The sequence below is a fragment of the Prunus mume genome, linkage group LG8 (genome assembly GCF_029339155.1).
Source record: "Prunus mume cultivar Tortuosa linkage group LG8, ASM2933915v1, whole genome shotgun sequence".
In the NCBI taxonomy this organism is placed as follows: domain Eukaryota; kingdom Viridiplantae; phylum Streptophyta; class Magnoliopsida; order Rosales; family Rosaceae; genus Prunus; species Prunus mume.
In genome coordinates, this window is record NC_142705.1 from 2,226,900 (window position 1) to 2,248,100 (window position 21,201).

At 37.1% G+C, this 21,201-nt stretch overlaps 3 protein-coding genes across 6 annotated transcripts; all 3 read left to right on the plus strand.

The window, feature by feature from the left end:
- The first annotated feature begins 83 nt into the window (after positions 1-83).
- MAK10 (MAK10 homolog) lies at positions 84-7,628 on the plus strand. Its single transcript, XM_089042407.1, has 16 exons — positions 84-405; positions 1,100-1,167; positions 1,552-1,707; positions 1,921-2,088; positions 2,439-2,589; positions 2,903-2,982; positions 3,114-3,386; positions 3,463-3,606; positions 4,014-4,148; positions 4,442-4,538; positions 5,142-5,200; positions 5,895-6,099; positions 6,275-6,393; positions 6,662-6,730; positions 7,023-7,121; positions 7,208-7,628. The coding sequence occupies exons 1-16, from the start codon at positions 282-284 to the stop codon at positions 7,445-7,447; spliced, it is 2,187 nt and encodes a 728-aa protein (XP_088898533.1). The 5' UTR covers positions 84-281; the 3' UTR covers positions 7,448-7,628.
- Positions 7,629-10,513: 2,885 nt separating this feature from the next.
- LOC103341122 (ENTH/ANTH/VHS superfamily protein) lies at positions 10,514-15,831 on the plus strand. Of its 2 annotated transcripts, none has more exons than XM_008244601.3 (16): positions 10,514-10,651; positions 11,318-11,445; positions 11,532-11,601; positions 11,729-11,826; positions 12,207-12,348; positions 12,425-12,525; positions 12,863-12,946; positions 13,149-13,199; positions 13,286-13,351; positions 13,439-13,504; positions 13,588-13,668; positions 13,775-13,852; positions 14,054-14,200; positions 14,323-14,398; positions 14,611-14,723; positions 15,022-15,831. In XM_008244601.3, the coding sequence occupies exons 2-16, from the start codon at positions 11,347-11,349 to the stop codon at positions 15,382-15,384; spliced, it is 1,635 nt and encodes a 544-aa protein (XP_008242823.2). In that variant the 5' UTR covers positions 10,514-10,651; positions 11,318-11,346; the 3' UTR covers positions 15,385-15,831. The 2 variants fall into 2 exon arrangements, with proteins under 2 accessions (XP_008242823.2, XP_008242824.2); XM_008244602.3 differs by having other exon boundaries at positions 10,554-10,651; positions 11,282-11,445.
- A 743-nt stretch (positions 15,832-16,574) lies between these two features.
- On the plus strand, positions 16,575-21,198 carry LOC103341120 (BSD domain-containing protein). 3 transcript variants are annotated; one of them, XM_008244600.3, is made up of 6 exons: positions 16,575-16,843; positions 17,456-17,522; positions 17,927-18,028; positions 18,655-19,207; positions 19,673-19,857; positions 20,513-21,198. In XM_008244600.3, the coding sequence occupies exons 4-6, from the start codon at positions 18,691-18,693 to the stop codon at positions 21,038-21,040; spliced, it is 1,230 nt and encodes a 409-aa protein (XP_008242822.2). In that variant the 5' UTR covers positions 16,575-16,843; positions 17,456-17,522; positions 17,927-18,028; positions 18,655-18,690; the 3' UTR covers positions 21,041-21,198. The 3 variants fall into 3 exon arrangements, with proteins under 3 accessions (XP_008242822.2, XP_088898638.1, XP_088898637.1); XM_089042512.1 differs by having other exon boundaries at positions 16,575-16,820; XM_089042511.1 differs by lacking the exons at positions 16,575-16,843; positions 17,456-17,522; positions 17,927-18,028 and having other exon boundaries at positions 18,479-19,207.
- The last annotated feature ends 3 nt before the right edge of the window (positions 21,199-21,201 follow it).

Consider the following 21,201-nt stretch of genomic DNA (forward strand, 5'->3'; position numbering starts at 1 on the left):
TACCCTTTAATTTTTCTTATTTCTTAAATAAAAATTGAAAGGAAATCCAATGAAATCATACCAAGACCAGATCCGACCCATTTGATGCCCTAAACACCCCCACCAGTCCACACTGATTGACGCGCAAGCTGGTCGTTGTTGTTGTACTTGTCAAGGCAGGCAAGTGGGCAGCAACCGAGCAAAGCACCCACCTTTGCTAAAAGATCACACACACAACGCTACCCAGCAAGCAGCAATACAGGAGACTTCCAAAGCTTCCGCAGCGAAAAGCATCTACGACGATGGCCGGGACGAGTGCACAGGAAGCTACAGTGGACCTCCCCTTACCCGAACGCACTCCCATTCCTTCCGGCGATCACACTGTCTGGGCTGACGTGTCACCCCTTCTCGACGCCGCCTGCAAAGGTCAGTGGTTTTCCCCTTGTTGCCCTATGCTTCAATCTCAACTTCTCAGTGACTCTGTTCGGTTTCTGAGAAACTGAAAGAAAATGAAAGCAAGGAAAGGGGATGAGAATCTATTGCTTTTTATGTTTTCATATGACAAATGTTATTGGACATCGGAATTCAATGTAAACAAATGAACAGATTAAGGAAGCGGGCCTAGTAGTTTAATCACATATTCTATATCTATACAAAACATACATACCACATCCGTTCTTCTTGTAAGTGCCTGTGGCTAATCAAAACCAGTGGTTATTCTCCATTAGTTGAAAACGTTGAATGATGCTCTGTTCGTTTGCTGACAAATGTTGAAATATTTTACTGTTGGAATGGTTCTGTATTGCTAGGTTGTTTGGATGACTAAGGCTTGAGTTGTTGGTTTTTGTTGGAAGTGAACTGTGGATTTTGTAAATCCCTATTGCTTCATTTTATAATTGCTGAGATTGGTACAAATGAAACTTATCAAATATGTTTAGCAAACTTTGCTATCTTTCTTCTTCATTTCTTTCTTTATGTATATAGTAAATATAACATCAAAATCAATATAAGCTGTGTGTGTATTATAATGCTGTTTGGGTTTAGAACTTGATTGCCATTCTATCCTATTCTTGGCTTCTCATTCTTCATTTATTTTTCTTTTGATGACCTTTGGTCACAGATCTTCAAGATGGTATGCTCATTCATGGAGATAATTTCAATCTTTTTGCTGCGATGTCTGCTTTAGAGGTAAGACGTTGTCTGCATCTTTTTATTAAATTGTTATTAGTACATTCAAAATTGCTGTGTCTTAAACTGAATAGTTCACACAGCATTTGGTTTATGATCATTCAATAAGTTGTTGAAAAGAAAAATATACTCAGGAAAATGTATTTTTTTCTTCATTCGTGTGCTGTTATGCTCAGCCTAAATTCCTATTCGTTGGATGTGACCTTTGTTATTCATTTGACATGGGTGATTCACCATCGACTGCATTAAGAATCAATGAGTTGCACAATCTTTCTGTCAACCTAACCTATGCTATATTGGTTTTGTGTTCTATTTTTTCTAATTTTGTTTATCAAGTACTTGTGTGGACTGTATTTAACACTTGATGTTTGTGTTCCTTATTAGATAATGGACCCAAAGATGGATTCTGGTATGATTTGTAAATATTACTCTGTTGATGAAGCAATTGAGAATGGTGCTGCTCCAGTTCCTATTAGCTTTGACAAAACGATTGATGTACAATGCACTATTGATATCATGGACCATCTTCTAGCCTGTGAGGTATCTGCTGGATAACTCCCTTTATTGCTCTAATTAGATCTTTTCTCGTACGATCTTAATTTTCTTTTTTCCCATTATCGGCTGAAACATATTCCTGATATATGTTTTTAACACTAAAATTTGCAGTTGAAGTAATCTATCTTATAAGTTTTTGTCTCTGTACTACAGTCTTTCCTTTCTTTATGTTTTTATATCTAAATTTTTGAATGGCAGGCAACATGGCACAAGGGTCATTCATTGGCACAAACTGTCTTCTCTTGCATCTATCTTCTCAGGCCTGATAGGACATCTTCACATCCCTTACTGCATTCTTATTGCAGAGTCATACGAGCAACCTGCAAGACAGTCATTTCAGTTGTCTCGGATGCACGGACTCATGAAGTAAAGTATTCCAACAGCTCTTTTGGTCTACGCTGTTTCAGTATTTCCATTAATTTGTAGTAATTTATCTTTTTCCTAGTTTCAGTCTTTATGTTCAATTCTTACTGCTCCCAGGATTGAGTCAGGCAGGAGAAATTAAGAAAATAAATCAATGAGTTATACTCGTAAATGATTGTTATCCTCCGAGTAAATTATAGCTCACATCCAGATGACAATACAGTGCATTTTTGTCCACTTGCAAACTTGTGTCAACTGCATGTATAGACATATAAGTCCTAGTTTCTAAGTAGTCTCTTGCAGTGAACAAATGCTTGTATATGCAAATTTCATCAAATTTGTCTCATTGGCAGGAAGAAGACCTTTTTATAATGACATATGGTCTTCCTTTGAATGGGGATGGAGATGAAAAGTGCTTGTCAATGCTAAATGCTGTTGAAGAAACAATTTCCCGCCAATTACGTGCCTGTAAAGCCCCGTCATCGAAAACCAGAGTTTTAGAAGGTATATCTGTTAACTTTCGCATTAATATCAATCTTCATGTAAAATATATCAATTTTCTCATTAATAACAGAATTAATAACAGATATGTGAAGAAAACGAAGGCAGTGTATATCAATTTTCTTCTTTTATTTTAATTCCTTGTTAGATCAATTTTAGTTCAAATTAGTAATTGGATTTCCTACCTTATACCTTTCATACCCAGAGTAGGTTTACTTTGTGTATCTACATAGCTTTTGCCACCTTTCAGACTGCATGTATGTTTATACATTTTACAATATTATGCTTGGTTCATATACTAGCTTTTTTGCTGCAGACTTGGTGCCACTACAAAATAATGTTGAATTTGAGGAAAGCTACTGCAAAGCTTTGTTATGCCGCTTACGCTTTCGTAAGGTCTTACCCTGTGTTTGTTTATCTTATATGCATCTGCATCACCTGTGAGCACATATCCATGCATTTGAAAATAAATGCCCCATATTCTAAAAGTTCAATAAAAAATATATCTTTTGTTGTTCTTCTTTCAGCATTTTTACCATGTTCTTACATCTATGAGGCGGCCTCAAGGGAGAGGTTTGGAGTTGGCAAGAAAACATATAGCCTCCTGCATATCAGAATTGAAATGCATTCTTAACTCATCTGAGTTCCTCAGATCTAGTACTCTTGTAACTCATGAAGGCAATATAGAAGACAAAACTACTGCTTCTGGCCATCAACCAATTGGATTTGATGCTAGTTTAAACTGTAGGTTATCTGCCCCAACCCCACCACGTGCAATTAAAATTCTTAGTTGGAAAAAGGTGAGCATTTGATAATTACTACAGTTCTGGTAATTTACCTCCACTATTATAACGTTCTTTTGTTTTGTTATACCAGGCTGTTGAATATTTTATGAAACTTCTGCAAGATCTGGATGTTATATGTTCCTACCCATTAGACCCATCTTTAGAAAGTGTTTTGCACTTTGTGGTTAAGTTTCAAAAATCTCAGCCTGATTTAGTAGCAAGAGCTCATCTTCAGGTCGGTTTCCAATGTTTCATTTGTTTCTACTTCAATTGTTCTTCCAGTGCCTGGTATGATGACTTTATGGTATGTAGTATTTAATAGTCCATGTTAGCTACATTACCCTGCAGCAGATCCTTCTTTGTGCTATTGCTATGTCAAACTAATTGCCGAGAGAAATTAGTTCTTTAGGTTAAACAATGTGTCTGGGTAACACAGCTTTGCATGCATTTATAACCTTAGGCCTACGGTCCTACCATCGTTTCATTTTCTAGTTTATGCCTGCACTATGCGCTGCTGGAGCTGGAAGTATTTCTTGATTTTGTTCATTTGTTTTCTCCAGAGTCCAAACTTTGGACTAGATACTTACTGCTACAGTTATGTCAAAATATTTATGAATTATTGACCTGAAAACTTTTGAACAGCGTTTGCTGGTTCAAGACGGGAAACTCTATGGCCGGGATCCTGTCTTTGCTGTTATTACCAGAGCTGCAGCATTACCTGATAACACACGGAACCATGATATTCAGAAAAAGGAATCTATTGTTCAATTGGGACAGGTGATGTGAATTATTATCTTTGGAATTATTATACTTGTCTGTTTAGTTTTACTTTTGGGTTATGATTGTTCCTAAGTATGTTCCATATTCTATGAAACTATTCAATTTGTGTACTTTGATCGGGGATCAAGGGATATGATCAATGAAAGCTCTTGCATGACAATATTTTTCCTTTTTGAATTTCACTGAATCTTGGATTCATGTGTGCGCCAGAAGATAGCAGAACTCAAATGAGACTGTTTCACTGGCACTGGGTGCTTCATCTAATATGTGTAATATTTTGTGTAATGCAGTTAGTAATCAATTTGCTAAAAATTTTATGTACAAATGGTGCATGGCAAAGGCGTAAGCTTGGAAAGATTTTACAAGATTGGCGTGTTGTTTATGTACAGGGCCACATTATCTTAAAAGCTCATTTATTACGTTTTCTTGCTTTTCAAACTCTTTCAGTTGTTCAAGGCCTCAGAAGGTATTATGTTTCTGAAGAGAACATCTTATGAAGCACGTATATCTTGCTCTATCATTGTCCAATGTTTTCTGGGCTTACTATGAGGTAGATGGTTTAGAGTGCTGAGATGATATTTAATTAAGTTATTGTCATAACAAGATCTTCAAGATTACCCATCAGACCCCAGTTTTCTCTCAACTGTTAGTTAAGATTATATAGCAAACTACTTTATAAGGAAAGTGCTAATGCATGTTTCTTTTCCCTTTCTTTTTCTAACTTTTTTGTCTGTATTTTGGGAAGTATGAGTTCAAACTTAAACGAAAAAAAGATGAAAACTGTGATTTTGTTTATCACTCTACACATTGTCCAATTTGATTGGTGATAGAATTTGGCATGGATAATGTGTTTACGTTTTTCAAATGTTGATTTTATAGCTACTCATTGTTCAATGTGATTCTGTTTATCACTCTACACATTTACCAATTTGATTGGTGATGGAATTTGGCATGGATAATGTGTTTACATTTTTCAAATGTTGATTTTATAGCTAGAGATGGCCTTTAGAAAGGAGTTTGGAGAAAAAGCAAACATTTCAAATGATGAGGTATGTTGCTCTCTGAGAGGATTACTTTAATATTATTCCCATTAGCTTACTTGGTTTCTCAATCATCAATTGCACTTGGAGGCATTCAGTTTCTATTTACGTATAATTTTTTTTCTTTAAGAATCAGGGAAACTTAGTAAGTTCATCCTTTGTTTTTCTTTGGAATTTAACCAGTTGTACATCGACATTTTTAGGGAAACATTGATCTGGTTAATTGTTAAAGGAAATATGCCATACATAAAGTTTGAGCATTTCACATCAATGTGACTTGGATTAAACAAGGAATACGCATTCTAGAACAACACCGAACAAATGACTAGAGTGTTTGATCACAAGAGACCTATCAAGCAACATGATAGTTTCTGTGAATGTACTTTATTGCCTACTAGGCTTTAGTGAATCAAGTGTTGGCAATTAGGTAAAATCTGTGTTAGATTACTCAGTTGAAGGGGTCATCTCAGTGTCTTAATTTCCTTTTCTTTTTTTTGAAATGTAAGCGGCTGATGATATCATCATTCACTTGACAAAAGGCCATGCCAGTGTTGATTAAATTATCTCTACCTGTATTCTGCAATGATCACATCTTCTTGATGGTTAAAATTTCCTTCATTTTTCTTTTGCTTAACATAGTGAAACCTTAACGCAAACACCAGTACAATTTATGCTTATCGGAGTTTGCTTTGGAATTCCACAGAATGTTGGCGTGAAGCTATTCCAACACATCCTTGTTTGGGTGGAGGAGCAAACATATTGGATAGCTTTTCGATTTCTCATTTTAGGCTTCGAATTGGAGCTCTATTCGGAGAGTGAATACTGCATGGTATATTGGTATATCTATGTTGTCCTAATCAAGCTTGCAGAGAAAACAAATCTCAAGACGGTGGTGAGCAGTGGCAGTGGTAAATATGCTAAATTCTGTAACTTATTTCAATTGCGAGGCAGCTATTTGTAAGGAGGCTTTCGGATTAGTCAATTGTCTGAATTTCCTTATACATTTACATGCACTATGGCTGTCAAAAATTATTTTACTAAGCGTATGGCACCATTTGATGCATCTATGTTTCTGTTGATCAGGTAAACGGAGGGGAAAGAAGAAAAGGGATTCTGTTAAAGATGTGGCACGAGATTACCAGATTCCGCCTTCAGTCTTGTTTCTTCAGTGCCAAATATGCCTTGCTGAAGGGCTTACAATGGTAATTTTGCTTTAGTTTCTGCTTATGAGGTGAAGAATGACCACTTCCATTTGAGATGACTGCAGAGATAGGTCCTTTTGCTGCTCTGCTGGTGCTAAGAAATTTTATGTTTGGACCTTATCTGTAGGCATCCGAGTCTTGTTGTTTCAAATCAACCAGACCATTTTTATACTGTGAATGTCAGGACAGATTCTGTCCATTCATAGCATAAAATTTTGCTTCAACATTCTCACCTCAAATCCGCAGTTAATGAATCCCATTTTTTCAGATGCTTGCTGCTTTGAGGAATGACTGCATGATGGCACAAAATCCAAGCCCTTTTAATACTGAGCATGAGGTATAGCATTATTATTCCTACTATATTTATTTATTTATATATTTTTCTTAACCTTTGAGTTAACTGATGGTAAATTTCAGTTTTATCCTCTCATATAAGCATGACATGTAAAAAGAGGTCTCCTTGTCTTGCCTGAAATGCATTTTGGGAGCTATTTTAGGAGTCACTGTTTCTGCTTTATGAATTCAAGAGTTTACAGAAGTTGTTGAAGATTTATGTTTTGGATGACATCTCCCCTTTGTGTTCTCACCATATTTAACTCTTTTTCTTTTTCTTTTTTAAATTCCTGCAGAGATTTATTCAGCACTTTGAACTCCTACAAAAAGCTTGCATTCCTGATCATGTCTCATTCCCTCTGTTTATGGAATCGACAACCCATGCTCATTTATCCGTGAGTGAATTTTCTGTTAGCACACACTAGGTGTGATGTTTCCATGATGCTCTGGTAGGCTTATTGTTATCTCTTCCTTTGCACAGAACCTAGTTATGTATGACTATTTCAAGGATGCCCAGAGGATCGCAAAGGAGGTTAAAAGTAGTTTTTCCAATGACCCAGAAAAATTGGCCGAACTAAGAAGGCTAGAGCAAGTAGCCGAGCACAATAGCATTGCCTTAAACGTGATTTCCCGAGCAGGAGCCCTTGACCCGTCACTGAAGGTTTCTTTCGAGTTCAACCACCATCCTTGCTTTGCAACGGCTGTTGTTAAGAGATGTTGAAGGTGCTTTTCACTGATCTCTACCAATTTTGAAAGAGTCCCTGAAAAGCAGAATTCAGAGGCATAGTCATTGTAGCATACATAGCACATGTAACAGCGATTTATAAAGGTTTTTGTCAACTATTCATTTCATTAATTTGTAATTGCAATGAATAAAGAATAAAACCACCCTGTTTATGTGAGATTTGGTTCCTTGCCCCTTTTCTTTTTCTCATTGCTTTTTGGATAAAGAGAAAAAAGAACGAGACGACAATGCCATGCTTTAACTTTGAATTTGATAGATGAGAGTGAGTCTGATAGATAAAGTCTAAGTCCATCATAACATATTTAAATTGTGTCCAACAAACACCTTAACAGCTTCTCGCCCATTATGCCAATCTCATTCCACTTTTATCTTCCAACTTTTTTACTTGGACCCGTCTCTTGTGCTCCGCTTGCATTTTTCTTTTGTTTCTTCTTCTATTATACTAGGTTTAGGTTATATTATTTGGACTGAGTCTATATTGGCAGTCAGCCGTCAAAGGCCAAACGACACAACTTTGGAGAAGATGGTACGTACGTGGAATTTAGATAATACAACAAAATTTCCAATACAACCAAAAAAAAAAAAAAAAAAAAAAAAGTCGTGTATCTAGCAACAGTAGTTGAGGGGAGAGAAACCCACCACACCACATCTTCGTTTGGGTTTACAAATCCCTCCATTTTATGGTTTCTATGCTTATGGAAAATACAAATTAAAAATGATTTTCTCTTCCTAAAAACGTAAGAATCATTCTTAAGGTTCTCTTTTTGATCTTAGTGAATTTGGAATGGGTCTATGTCTATGCATCCCAGGAAACAAAACCTTCCAATTGTCCAGAACGTGGTTTTTTTAACTCTTTGTTGGCATTCAGAACATGGTTTTAAAAACTTCTGAAAAATGGTATCTTTCCTTTGGGTCAGTCAGTCTCTGTCATTCTTTTATTTTGTATCCTTAATTTCTTATTGTTAATTCAGAGTTTGGAGGGTGCGATCGTCTTTTTCTTAAGTGGCATTAGGAAATAGGAAGGTCTCATTCATTCACATGGCTGGCTTGTTCAGGAAATTAGAATCTGTGGCTGGCAGATGGGTTTGCCCTGCTTATTTCTCTGATACATTATTAGTGGCAGAATAGCAGTAGCCCAGAATAAAAATCATAAATACGATATAAATGGTGTATATATGAGAAATCTCATTCCCTGTAGTTCGATTATACTAAAAAAAAAACATAAAACCCCAACATTTTGGAGAACAGAAATGCTTTATTTATTTGGTTTGGAGATTGAGATGTGAAAATGAATGGAGAATGAATGAAATGAAGGCTTGAGATGTGTGTCCTTTGCGTGGGCCTGAAATTAACCTCCCTCAACCAAAGAGAAGAGACGAGAGAGAGAGATTGAGAGCGATGTCTAATATGGCAAATTGTTGTTCTCATATGGTATGGCACCGCCTCTGCACCAAAACCAACGGCTTCTCAATAAACGTGATGACCTTATGCCATAGTTTTGGTTTCTTTGGGTTCAAAATGGTAAATGTTGTTGGTGAGGTAAAGCTAAACAAGCTTGCCTGACCGACCACGATGAGCATCAAATTTGGAATCCTGAGTGTAAGAGGACGGGTTCACTACTCTCTGTCAACTGACCTAACCAACGTCCGATCGGTCTTAAAGTTCATGATTGAAATAATAAATTATATAACTAGAAGAGCGAGAGAGTTCCAACTATTTGGCAGCCTGTTTTCTACTGTGAAATAAATACATTTGCAGCAGGAGACACACTTGTCCTGCTCTGACATGAAAAATGAAAATAAATATGATTGAATCGAAAGAAAAAGAAAAGAATCATGGGCAATAATGGCTGGAAATTTAATATTTGCATGTGATCTGGATGAAGAAGATGATTGCTAGCTTTAAAGAATGAGAAGTTGTTGCTAATAATGGAAAAGGCCCACAATTAAATGATAATTGAAAAGCTTGGGTGTCCATTAGTTGGAGAAATTAGCAATAAGCCTATAAGCTAAGCCGGCTGGCTCTAATTGTTTTTTCTTGTTTCTAAGCAACATCCCTTTCTCTTTCTTGGACCAGAATTTCATACCTATTTTCTTTTTAGACCATGACCATGAAATACGAACATGGGATTGGACTGTACAGAATTAGATTAGTCCTAAAGCGACCTACTGCTTCTGGAAAGTAGATCCACTACCGACGCTTGAACGCTTCTGTTTTTCTTAACTCACATTTACCTCTTTTTAAAATAATATTTTGTATTTTTGTTTTTGGTAGTAGAATTATGATCAAGCGAATTCAATTTTGTTGTAGTTTTGAGTTTCCCTTTCCGTATATTATAAATAATTTAAATTATTGTTTATATATAAAAATTCATTGTAACTTGATATTGATTGATAATGAATAATTTGATGAATTAAGAATTACTTTATGAATTTCCAATTAATTGGATGAATGAATTGAAAATTACATAGAATTCTAAAAGAGTGGTGATTTTTCACTCATTTTTCTCCTATTTTATCTACTTACACTCCTTTTTTATAACTGAAAAAGGAGTGTAAGTGGATAAAATAGGAGTGGAGAAATCATTGCCCTTCTAAAATAACGTAATTTAGATTTTTATAATTTCAATTTCTGGCAATTGAAAATTTCACTATTTGAATTTATATATGTCGAATTTTGTAAATGACACTATAAAAATTGTGAAATGACGCGTTTAAGTTGTCAAACAAGGGAATTGTCAATTTCTCATATTAAATTCTGAACTTTTAGCTAAATTCCGAGTTATTTTCCTTCATTCAAACGAGAGGTAAATGTTTTGGTTTGTAAAGTGGTATTCTCTTGTTAAATAATTATGGGTATAGGATTGAGTTTATTTATAAATTTGTAAATAATTATCAGTGAAGGAGAGTTAAAAAAAAAAAAACCGTATATGGAGAGTATAGTAGAGAATTATTGCCCTGTCTTACACAGCCGTATTTTCTGTCTTTCTGACAGATGGGAAAATTCAGTTAATGATTTAAATAATAAGAAATTTAAAATTTTAATTTAAAAGTAATGGTCGAAGACGCCGACGGGCCAACCAAACCGAACTCATTCTGGTCGACTTTTCCTCTGGTATCTCTCAGACTCAGACCACTCTCTCTCCCTCTCCCCCCCTCTCTCTCATCAATTGGGTTTCAGGTCAGTCAAGTTCTCCGATCTCTCTCTGCTTCTGTGATTTATGTGTTCTCTGCCATTTTCATTTTTCATTTTTCGTGTATTTTTGAGCTGCAACTACTAAGCGCGCTGTTTCAATTGTATCAGAAGTTATATTTCTTTTGGCCCAGATCTTTACCTCTCTATGTTTCTGTAGCTGTCTTTTCTTGTTGGTTCTTCCAATATATAAATTCAGCCTTTTTTCTCTTACGCAACTATTTGGTGTTATTCCATTTTTGCGATGAAAGCTGATTCCTGCTATTGGTTCATTTGACTTTGAGTTGTAATTTCTGTTTGGTGTTTTAGTTTTCGAATCTTAATTATAATTCAGTCGGTTTTTGAGTATTGGATAGGACTTCAAGAATTTTTTTAGTATATCATGTGGTCAGCTATTCCTTTCTTAACTAATTGGATCTGAATTCTGAAGTTGGAACATTGAAGTTTAGGGTTTTTTTTTAATAGTTGGTTGGAGTTTTCTATAAGCTTGTATTTGATATCATGAAAAGTTTGATTTTTGAGTGGTGGGTGAGTACTATAGTTTGATTTGGATCATTTCTTATTTTATTTGGCGGTGAACGTTGCGCTTTTCTTTTGGTCAACTGGTGGTGAAAGTAGCGGAACCCAGATTGAGTTTGTTAGGTTTTGTTGTAGAATTTTGATATATAGAGGGGAGAGAGAGAATGTCAGGAGGGGGCACACAGAAGAGCTTACGGAAAGCACTTGGAGCCCTCAAGGACACCACCACAGTTTCGTTGGCTAAAGTCAATAGTGATTACAAGGTATTGCGCTTTGTTTGTTTTTGTTTTGGATGGTTCTCACAATTATGATGCATCTGATTTTCATAGTTGGGCATTGAATCTTGCAGGAATTGGACGTTGCTATAGTCAAAGCTACAAATCATGTTGAGCGTCCAGCTAAGGAAAAATATATCAGAGGTAGATTCTCTCTCTCTCTCTCTCTCTCTCTCTCTCTCAATCTGTGTCCAAAGATGGGTTGCATGTTGTACTTTTCATGATCTGCTTCCAGAAGAAAGATCGGCTTATCTTTGTTTTTCTTTTGAAGCCATTTTTTCTGCTGTTTCTGCTACAAGACCTCGGGCTGATGTCGCATACTGCATCCATGCTCTTGCAAGAAGGTTATCAAAGACACATAATTGGGCGGTATGGGCATTTTCTCATCAGACAAACATACAAGACTTCATACATAGCCAGGAAGCTTTTTTTGTTTGTTTGTTTTCCTGTATCTATAGTTGGAATAATCTTCATCTTGATTGTCATTCTTAGGGAACCATAGTGAGTGGAAGAAAGTTAAAAAATAGAAAAGAAGAGGAAGATACTCTAGAGACTAGACTTGATGTTCATGGCTTTCTTGTTTGCAAGGGAAGAACACATGTGACTTGAAACATAATGACTTGACACATACCAAATATATGAAATTATAACGAAAATTTAAGGCATAATCTAACTGTGCTTCCTTCTTCATAATCTATACTGTGTGTCTTGCCTGAAATTTTACTAACTGATGATTGGTTGGTGTTTAGGTTGCATTGAAAACTTTAGTTGTTATTCATCGTGCTTTGAGGGAAGTAGACCCTACTTTTCATGAAGAACTCATGAATTATGGTAGAAGTAGAAGCCATATGCTTAACTTGGCTCATTTCAAAGATGATTCCAGTCCAAATGGTACCTTTCCATTCCGCTGACTCCATCTTTATCATACTCTTCATCTATTTAAACTGATTTTTTTTTCACTGCCCAGCATGGGATTATTCCAACTGGATTCGTACGTATGCCTTGTTCTTGGAGGAGAGACTGGAATGCTTCCGTGTGTTGAAATATGACGTTGAGATGGATCGCCCAGTAAGAAGTTTATTTTCTCTATATCATCTTTCTTTGAGCTTCTATATCATTCAAATTGACAACTTTTGTTTTAGGGATGTTATGGCAAACACTTTTTACCTCAATGACATTCTGAAATTTCTGAACTGATTGGTTTATCAGAGTAGTTATTAACTACAGTAGCTTTTTTTTTTTCTTTTTTCCCTCTAAGGTTTCTTCTTACTTTTCTATTCTCACATTCAAGTGCTATTTCTAGATTTATCTATTTTATGCACTTATATATGTCTACAAACTTTGGCTAGTCTCATTCTTCTTAAAGTATTGTTTTGCAACTTCATAGCTTGACATTGTGGTGCAGAGGACCAAAGATCTGGATACTGTCGAATTGCTTGAGCATTTGCCTGCTTTGCAACAGCTTCTTTTTCGTGTACTTGGTTGCCAGGCAAGTCCTTTCAACACAAAAAAACCAATGGTTTCATGGTTTGCTGATATGTGGTTAAACATGAATATGTGTTCAAGCCCATGTTAATGTACCAGAAGAATGTTACCAATGATGGGTGCCACGATATGTTAATCAATATAACTGACTTCTTTTGAATATCCTTTAAGTTTCTATTAGTGATATCAATAAATCTTTTTTGCAGCCGCAAGGGGCAGCAGTTCATAATTTTGTGGTTCAATTAGCACTTCAAATGGTAGGTGAAGCTTGCAATATGTCTATCTGAATGACTAGCCAATATATTTTCTTTTCTTCTGATTTATTTTCATATCATTAAATTAGGTTGCTTCTGAAAGCATCAAGATTTATCAAGCTATAAGTGATGGAACGGTCAATTTGGTTGACAAGGTAGGATATGAACTTTGCTATTTGGAATAGAACACTAGAAGCTTTCCGTATAAGCTTAATCATATATGATAATCATTTCTGTCACAGTTCTTTGAGATGCAACGCCATGATGCTGTTAAAGCCCTGGATATATATCGGAGGGCAGGGCAGCAGGTAATTTTTCTGGGAATTTCTGTTCTAATTAGTGGAGAGTCATATTATGTATCAGCATTTACATTTCATCTGCATGTTTTCAGGCAGAGAGACTTTCAGAGTTTTACGAAGTATGTAAAAGTCTTGATATTGGGCGTGGAGACAAGTTTATCAAGATTGAGCAGGTTGACTATTTTACTGCAGTTCCTTTGACAGCATTGCATTCCTTGGATTATTTGTAACTTTCTCGAACTGATTTAATTTTGGGTTAATAATTCTTTCATAATGTAGCCACCTGCATCATTTTTACAAGCCATGGAAGAATATGTGAGAGAAGCTCCCCGGGTCTCAACAGTTCGCAAGGATCAGGTATGAAAGTGCTCTGTGCTTATCAAATCAACCATTAAAAAGCTGAATCCAAAGTCAGCTTTTTTAAGCAATTGCAGTACTTATAAAGGTTTCACGATGCAATCAGGTCAACAAGCACGTATAGGACATACATAAACCTTAGTCAACTCAGTGTATACAGTTTGCAGCAATTTCCCTCATGTTCAATCTTTAACCTGGCAGGTGGTTGACAATAAAATTAATGCCCCCAAGGAAGTCTTGGCTATAGAGTACAAAAACACCCAAGAGGCGGAGGCACGCCCACCTTCACCACCTCCACCTGAACCAGTGAAAGTGGAAGCACCTATAGCTGAACCTCCTGACCTGCTGGTAGTTCTCATAATCCTTCTTTTTCTGTTCTCCCTTGAATATTGGCATGCTGTAGTTTTGAAATCTTTTGGCTGGCTTTGTCTCTTTGAAGTTTCATTATTCATGCTTTCCTTTGTTGCTAGGGTTTGAATGATCCTGTTCCAGACACCAAAGATTTGGATGAGAAGAATGCTATGGCTTTAGCTATTGTTCCAGTTTGTAAGCTCTCTCTCTCTCTCTCTCTCTCAATGATTTATAGCTCATAAATTTCATCAGAGTGTTGAGGTTTCAATTCACTATGAATTCAGTTTGAACTGGTTTGTTTCCAAGAAACACACACAAAGCTTCTTTTCTTCTTTTTCTTCTTTATTTTAACATAAAATCTCTAAATAAATTTTTTATATTTGAAAATGCTATTATGGTTCTTGCAGCGGATCAACCACCTTCTACAGCTCCAATTCACGCAAATGGAACTACAGGTTGGGAATTGGCACTTGTTACAGCACCAAGCTCAAATGAGAGTGCCACGGCTGCTAGTAAACTGGTATTCTTCTCTTTACCAATTTCCCATAAAATATCCTAATGTTTAACAATTAATTAGTCAGTATTAGTGTATGGGCAAAAATATTGAAAAAGGTTCATTTACTCTCCTCTCTATGTGGCATACTTGATATGAATATGCAAGCACAAACTTTTGCTGTTCCACCAAAAGCAAAGCGATGCTACTTTTTGGACTTGACACATTTTTGTTGTTAAACTTTCAAGCAACACACTTCCTTTTTATTTTTCTTATTTGGTCTAATGAATGAACACTGTTGACGCCTTTCAACTGTTGAGTGAAGGCGGGCGGGTTGGACTTGCTTACACTAGATAGCCTATACGATGATGCAATCAGAAGAAACCATCAGAATGTGAGCTACAACCCATGGGAGCCTGTTCCAGTGGCTGGTGCCATGATGCAACAACCAGTTCATGATCCCTTTTATGCATCCAACACAATGGCTGCACCGCCTTCTGTGCAGATGGCAGCAATGGCCAACCAGCAGCAGGCCTTCATGTTGCAGCAACAGCAGCAGATGATGATGATGGGTCCACAACAGCAGCAGTCTTTGAACCCTTTTGGAAATCCTCATGCAGCCACTACCCACCCCTATGGCCCAGGTGTGCCTGTCCAAGCATACAATCCATATACCGGCCTTTTATAGCTGGTTTGTTGAGCCATACATCTATATCGAGAAATACGGGGAAGAAAGGGACATGAAAGCATAGTCAGTTAGATATCGAGCATCGGAATCGGAAATTTGGAGAGACAGACGTGTACCATATGTTTTGTATGTGCAGTAGTTAGCTAGGATTAAGATTCTTTGTTAAATAAATAGTCAGAGGGGAGGACTTTGAGCTATTTGGTGATTTGCATTCATGTTGTGGGGAGACTACACACTAAAATTCTTTTGACCTGCTTTGTTGCTGTTGAGACTCGAGCAGGAAATCTTATTTCAACTCTTTTTCAGTTTCTTTCTGTTTTCCTCTCCCTCTCCTTCGGTCCTTAAGGATCTCTATAAAATTATAGAAATTATTTGTAATTTGTGATTGTTGATAACAGACAGTTATGTAACGAGGAGACATTAAATTTGATTTATGGTTCTTGGCTATTATTCTTTTTTATTTTCTCTTCGTTTATTCTTTAATACAGACTTATAAAATACAAGCACTACATACATCATCGGGACATAACAAACAGCACAGATAATTCAATGAAAGATAGAAAAAAACAACACAGAGAAAATGGAACCACTTAATTTATTTATTTTTCGAAACGGCGCCGGTTTGGATTCCTTTTGGTTTTTGTTTATGGGCCACATCGCATGGGCGGTGGATATAAATAAGGAAAAAGAACCTTTGGACAAATTTGATTTGATTTTTGGCGGTTCGGTTCGTTTCGCGGACCGATAATCCGGGCGGATATACTCTTAAAAATATTCTATTAAGCCATGCGGCTATACTGTTACACTATTCTATTTAAACAGTATCTGTGCGGCTATACTTTCAAATTTTCTATTTCTAGAGTATAGCCGGCGGCTGTACTTTTAAATTATTCTATTTAAATAGTAGAGCCGCGCGGCTATACATCTATTTAAAGTACAGTGTTCTATTTAAAAGGTATAGCCGCGGCTATACATCTATTTAAAGGTACGGTGTTCTATTTAAAAGGTATTATAAGATTTTCTATTTATAGTGTATATCAGCGCGGCTATAAGTTTAAAATTTCTATTTATATAGTATAGCCGCGGGCTATACACTTGTCCCGACGAATTTTTATTACATAATATGGTAAAGGAATAAATTATATATTTTAAATATATAAATATATAAAAAAAGGCAAGAAAACCTGTCCCGACGAAATTTCGAAGGTCAGGTTCGAGTCGGTTGCGACGGTGGTTTAGGATTTCAATTGCGAGAGGATGAAGAACCTACACTTTTCTGCAATTCAGTCCGATTGGATCTCCTCGATCGTCGTCGGTGGTTCACTTCTTCTCGAAGAAGTGGAACGCGTTGATGGCGATATCGCGGGGTTGTCGGAAGAATGGAGAGTCTGAGGCATAGATCAGCCTCGTCCTTGGATTCGGATTTTTCTTTCGAGGTTTAGGGTTCGATCGCATGCGGGTATACTTCCTTTTCTTTCTTCATGAACCTCTTGATTTACAAATCAGTTTTCATTTTTGTCCCAAGCATGATACAGATTGACGCCTGCTAATTAGTTTTTGTTCATTGGTTTTGTGGAGATGATTTGGGTATTCTTAGGAAAGGTTATGTTGAATTTCTGTGTCCATCACGTAAACTTTTTGAACATTATTCAAGAAAAGTGTGTTTGTACCTCACATAGATCAGTCACAAGTTTACATCGCAATTTTTGAAATTTGTCATGATGTTCGTTATGAAGGAAATGCATTTATTTGGCCCCTCACATATTCGAAGTATGAAAATAGTGATTTTCAAGAATACTTGTGCAGTGGTTAAGTGCAAAGCATTCTAATATAATTTTGTAAACAAATAAATCCTGTTTTTATGTTAAGTTAAGAGTTAGAAATGAATCATGCAGTCACTTGTGTGGCTGATAGGGCAAGTATGCCGCCCTACGAAGCACAATGTTTAGGTTATACTTTTCTGTTTTATGCTTTGGTTCTGATCATACTTACTCATTTAAACAAGAGAGGCTCTCCGTTTTTGAGTTCTCCAGCAATGGTTAAATATTTTATGCTCTGTTCTTGTTGGCAGATTGAAGATGAACGAATGACAGAACTAGGAAAACTTGCAAGGTGAAGTCATGAAAGATTTGTGCGAGGTACATGAACTCTTGTTTGAATTAATATGATCTAGCATGCTGGCTGTGCATCTGTAGGCTAGGACACACACCGAAGCATGTTATATATTATGCGTTTATGGGAAGAATTACATTTTCTGGACGTGGTGATTGTTAAAAATACATCTTTGTGGTTGATTGCAAATGAATCATGTAGTGCAGCCACCGGTGTGGCTGATGGGGTAAGTTATACTTTTCTGTTTTATGCATGTTCATCAAGTAGTTGGATGCTTGATGTTCATCAGTGGTGCCACAGGCCACTAACAAACTAATATCTAATGGTTGCGAGCAGCATGCACATATAGTCAAATATTGGCAATGTCTAGGCAAGTCCTCAATATTAGTAACGTGAGAACTAAATTGAGTTGTCCTCCATATTTTGTCAGGGTATGTGTTGTTGGTGAAGCCGGAGATGATTACGCAATCTAATTGTCCAGTTCACGAAGTAGCTGCTGCTGCTGCTGCTGCTGAGAATACGTCATTCTAGAGTGAGTCGGTGTTACGATGCTTTGCTAGGTTTTATTTGGTTTTTGGGTCACTACGACTAAGACATTACCTATTTGACCGTATTCACGAATTGACCCCACGGTCTTTTGTCTTATGCGAAAATATTGTCAATTTTGCCATTGAGGACAATTTTGGGATATCGTTGTATGGTTCATGAAGTTATTTTCAGTCCGAAATAGAGGAAAGCTGAAGTAGCTTCTTCGTAACATGAAGTTCGGATTTGTTGTATGGCGAAAATGAAGTCGTTTTGTGAAAAAGAAAGAAGGATTTATTGCCCTTATGGACTTGAAAAGGGCGGATGCATTATCCTAAACCCACAATTATAATTAATATTAGTTGGTGTTGCTTATGAAAAGAACAAAAATACAAAATAATACTAAATGATCAACGCATTAAAAGTGTTTATGTCCCCAAAACAAAACAAACCCGCAAAAAGTAAAATCCCTAAAAAAACCACTCAACAGTAGCGTCTCTATAAAACAAAATACTATTCACAGTGTTAGAGTAAGAAGCAAAGAGAGAATAATTACAAAATAAATAAAAAAAGAGAGCTTCTTCTTCACCCATCATCATGTTGTTGTTGTTGTTGTTGTTGATGTTATTACAGTAACAGCAAGGGGATACTAACAGTATTCACCAAACAATGTCTTGGCTCTTCGGCTCTCTCCAACCAGACGATCCACATGATGAAGCCAAGCAACCACAGAGTCCTTCCAGTTCCCGCGTACCAAACGACTTGTCGTTTCTCGGCCAAACCCTCGGTCGCCAACTCCGCGGCGTCGCCAGCTTCCTCGTTCCACCACCACCATCATCATCACCGTCCCACGACGCCGTTCCCTCCTCCAATTCTCAACCGCAGCCGCCGTCGCAACCGCTTTTAGGAATCCGAAACGATCTGGTGGAGATCGGCGGCAGCTTCAAGAGCGGTCTCTCGCTTCTCTCTACAAATAGTAACAAAGCCGTCACTGAGATCTCCAAGTTCGCTTCGAACTTGTTGCAGCTTCAGAACAAAGCTCTGGAAGACGATGCTGATGATGATGACGATGATGATGATGATGACGGTTCCGTGCCGGGGATTACCGACGACGTTATCGGTTTCGTCACCGAAATTTCGGTGCTGCCAAACTATTGGACCGACTTTCCTATACCAGTCGATCATGGTCAAGTTCCTAACTTTCACTTCTAATTTAAGCGTGTGCGTGTGACGATTGCATAATTTTCCTTCGAATGCAACGCAATGCTGGTTTTGCCTGCTTTCTTTGTTTGTGTTGCTTGGTTTTGCTTGCGAAGTTGTGGATTGTAAATTGAAAATCCGCTGGTCAACTTACATTGACTAAAGTTGAGCTCTTTTATTTTTTCTCTTCCCCCTTTCTTTTTTGTTTGGGGTGGGAGCTAAAGTTTATTACACATGAATCCAAAGTGTCTTGAAACCTGTTATGCGTTCTCTGTGATGGCTTCTGTTTACAATTAGCTGTTAATCTTGTTTGAACTTTGGAGTGGTCGATATGGCAACTGATTTGGGAGACCTATGATTCTATTGTGCTTAAGATACAAAGATTAAAAAGATAATTGAAACAAATTGACATGGCATTTAATCTATTGATGTTGAACTTGTTTTATTGCAGATTTCAGCATGTCTGATGCTCAGAGAGAACATGCCTCCACTGTTGAACGATTGGTTCCAGGCTTTGCAGACCTAAGAAACAGACTTGGCAGTTCCATGAGTGAGAAACGATTTTGGATGATCTACTTCTTGCTGTTGCTTCCGAGACTAAATGAACACGATTTTGAGCTTCTATCAACCCCCAAGGCAAGAACTTTGTCTTTCACATCTTGTCTCATTCTTCTTATCTATATTTGCATGCACACTAAGAGAGCCTAGTTGCAATTTTCTTTGTGGATGCATCTTTACCATATTTAAGATACTTCATTTAAGGTTCTATGGTAGCTATTCTTACTGCAGTTTGCAGTCTTTGTATGTGAGAATTCAATCTGCTTTACCTGTCACCAGCTGCACTTTTGAGCAGTTTTGTTCATTGCATTTATTGTAGCTTCATAGCAAATGTTATAGCATCTTTCTAGCTAAGGACACAGGAGAGAGGGAAAAGATCTACCATGTCCTATCTTGTCATGTGAATCAGGGCTGTATTGATTTCTGTTAGATGGGTTTAGTGAAGGGATTACGAAGGAGGAGAAGGAGAAGGAATTGGGGAAGTGGATTGTCTGATTCTCTGAGAAAGGGGATCGAGTTCTTATTCACTGTGTGTCTAAACTGAGTTTTCAATATCAAATTGTTCAAATGTCGTGTGTTTCTTTCTAGTGAATACATGTGAGTATTGATTCTGTGGCACTTTAGATTGTCCAAGAAGTTTGGATTGTTTTTCAATTCCACGTTTCAGCTTCCAACAATACTTGTAAGTTGTAACAAATGCATTATTTTGAAAATAGAACTTCCTTCTTTGCAGATTGTTGAAGCAAGAGACGTGCTTCTGCACAAGCTTCAAAACAACAGGAACACACAGGTGGATAGCTGTGAGAAGTCAATTCTTGATTCACCTAAAAAGGACATCCAGGTTGGAAAGGCACAAGGGGTGGAAATCTCATCTCAAGAAAATGAAGCTTTGACTGAGATAGTTAATACAGCAGGAAGGTTAAAGATCGATGACGAAGAGAGCACTGAGCAGTGGTCTGAAGAGGCAAGTATTAGTTCTGGCACTTTCGTGGATGGCCAAAGGAAACATGAAACTGAAGAGGATATCTCATTCAGCGATTTAGAGGACGATGAAAATGACCTTTCTAGTTCTACTAGACTATCAGGCCTAAGGCAAGGACGAGACGTCAGGGCATGTTCACCCTATGGATCAAGTGACTGGGTTCAGCTGAATAGAAGTTCTGAGATTGATGGTGGCCAGCGAAAGGCTGGTCAGTCAAAAGAGAGAGATTCAGAAGGTGAGGATTCAAATGACTGGCTTACTGTAGATGGGTTTGATTAGGCAATACTAGCAGCAGCTTGTTTGCCAACCTATTGTAAAGTTTCTGTTTCTTTTTCTTTTTCCGCTTTTTGGGTTTGGTGGGCTGGATTCTGTACTTATGGGTATCAACATCATATACAAGCTGTTTAAATCAATAATACAATGGAGTTCATTTCAAATGG

Excerpts from the sequence above, each read along its gene's own strand:
- MAK10 (XM_089042407.1), top strand. The coding sequence starts at position 282 with ATGGCCGGGACGAGTGCACAGGAAGCTACAGTGGACCTCCCCTTACCC. Across the intron at positions 4,149-4,441 it reads CTATTGTTCAATTGGGACAG|TTAGTAATCAATTTGCTAAA; the intron begins GTGATGTGAATT and ends TGTGTAATGCAG. Across the intron at positions 7,122-7,207 it reads CAACCCATGCTCATTTATCC|AACCTAGTTATGTATGACTA; the intron begins GTGAGTGAATTT and ends TCCTTTGCACAG.
- LOC103341122 (XM_008244601.3), top strand. The coding sequence starts at position 11,347 with ATGTCAGGAGGGGGCACACAGAAGAGCTTACGGAAAGCACTTGGAGCC. Across the intron at positions 13,505-13,587 it reads ATCGGAGGGCAGGGCAGCAG|GCAGAGAGACTTTCAGAGTT; the intron begins GTAATTTTTCTG and ends GCATGTTTTCAG. Across the intron at positions 13,669-13,774 it reads AGTTTATCAAGATTGAGCAG|CCACCTGCATCATTTTTACA; the intron begins GTTGACTATTTT and ends TTCATAATGTAG.
- LOC103341120 (XM_008244600.3), top strand. The coding sequence starts at position 18,691 with ATGTCTTGGCTCTTCGGCTCTCTCCAACCAGACGATCCACATGATGAA. Across the intron at positions 19,208-19,672 it reads TCCTATACCAGTCGATCATG|ATTTCAGCATGTCTGATGCT; the intron begins GTCAAGTTCCTA and ends GTTTTATTGCAG. Across the intron at positions 19,858-20,512 it reads AGCTTCTATCAACCCCCAAG|ATTGTTGAAGCAAGAGACGT; the intron begins GCAAGAACTTTG and ends CCTTCTTTGCAG.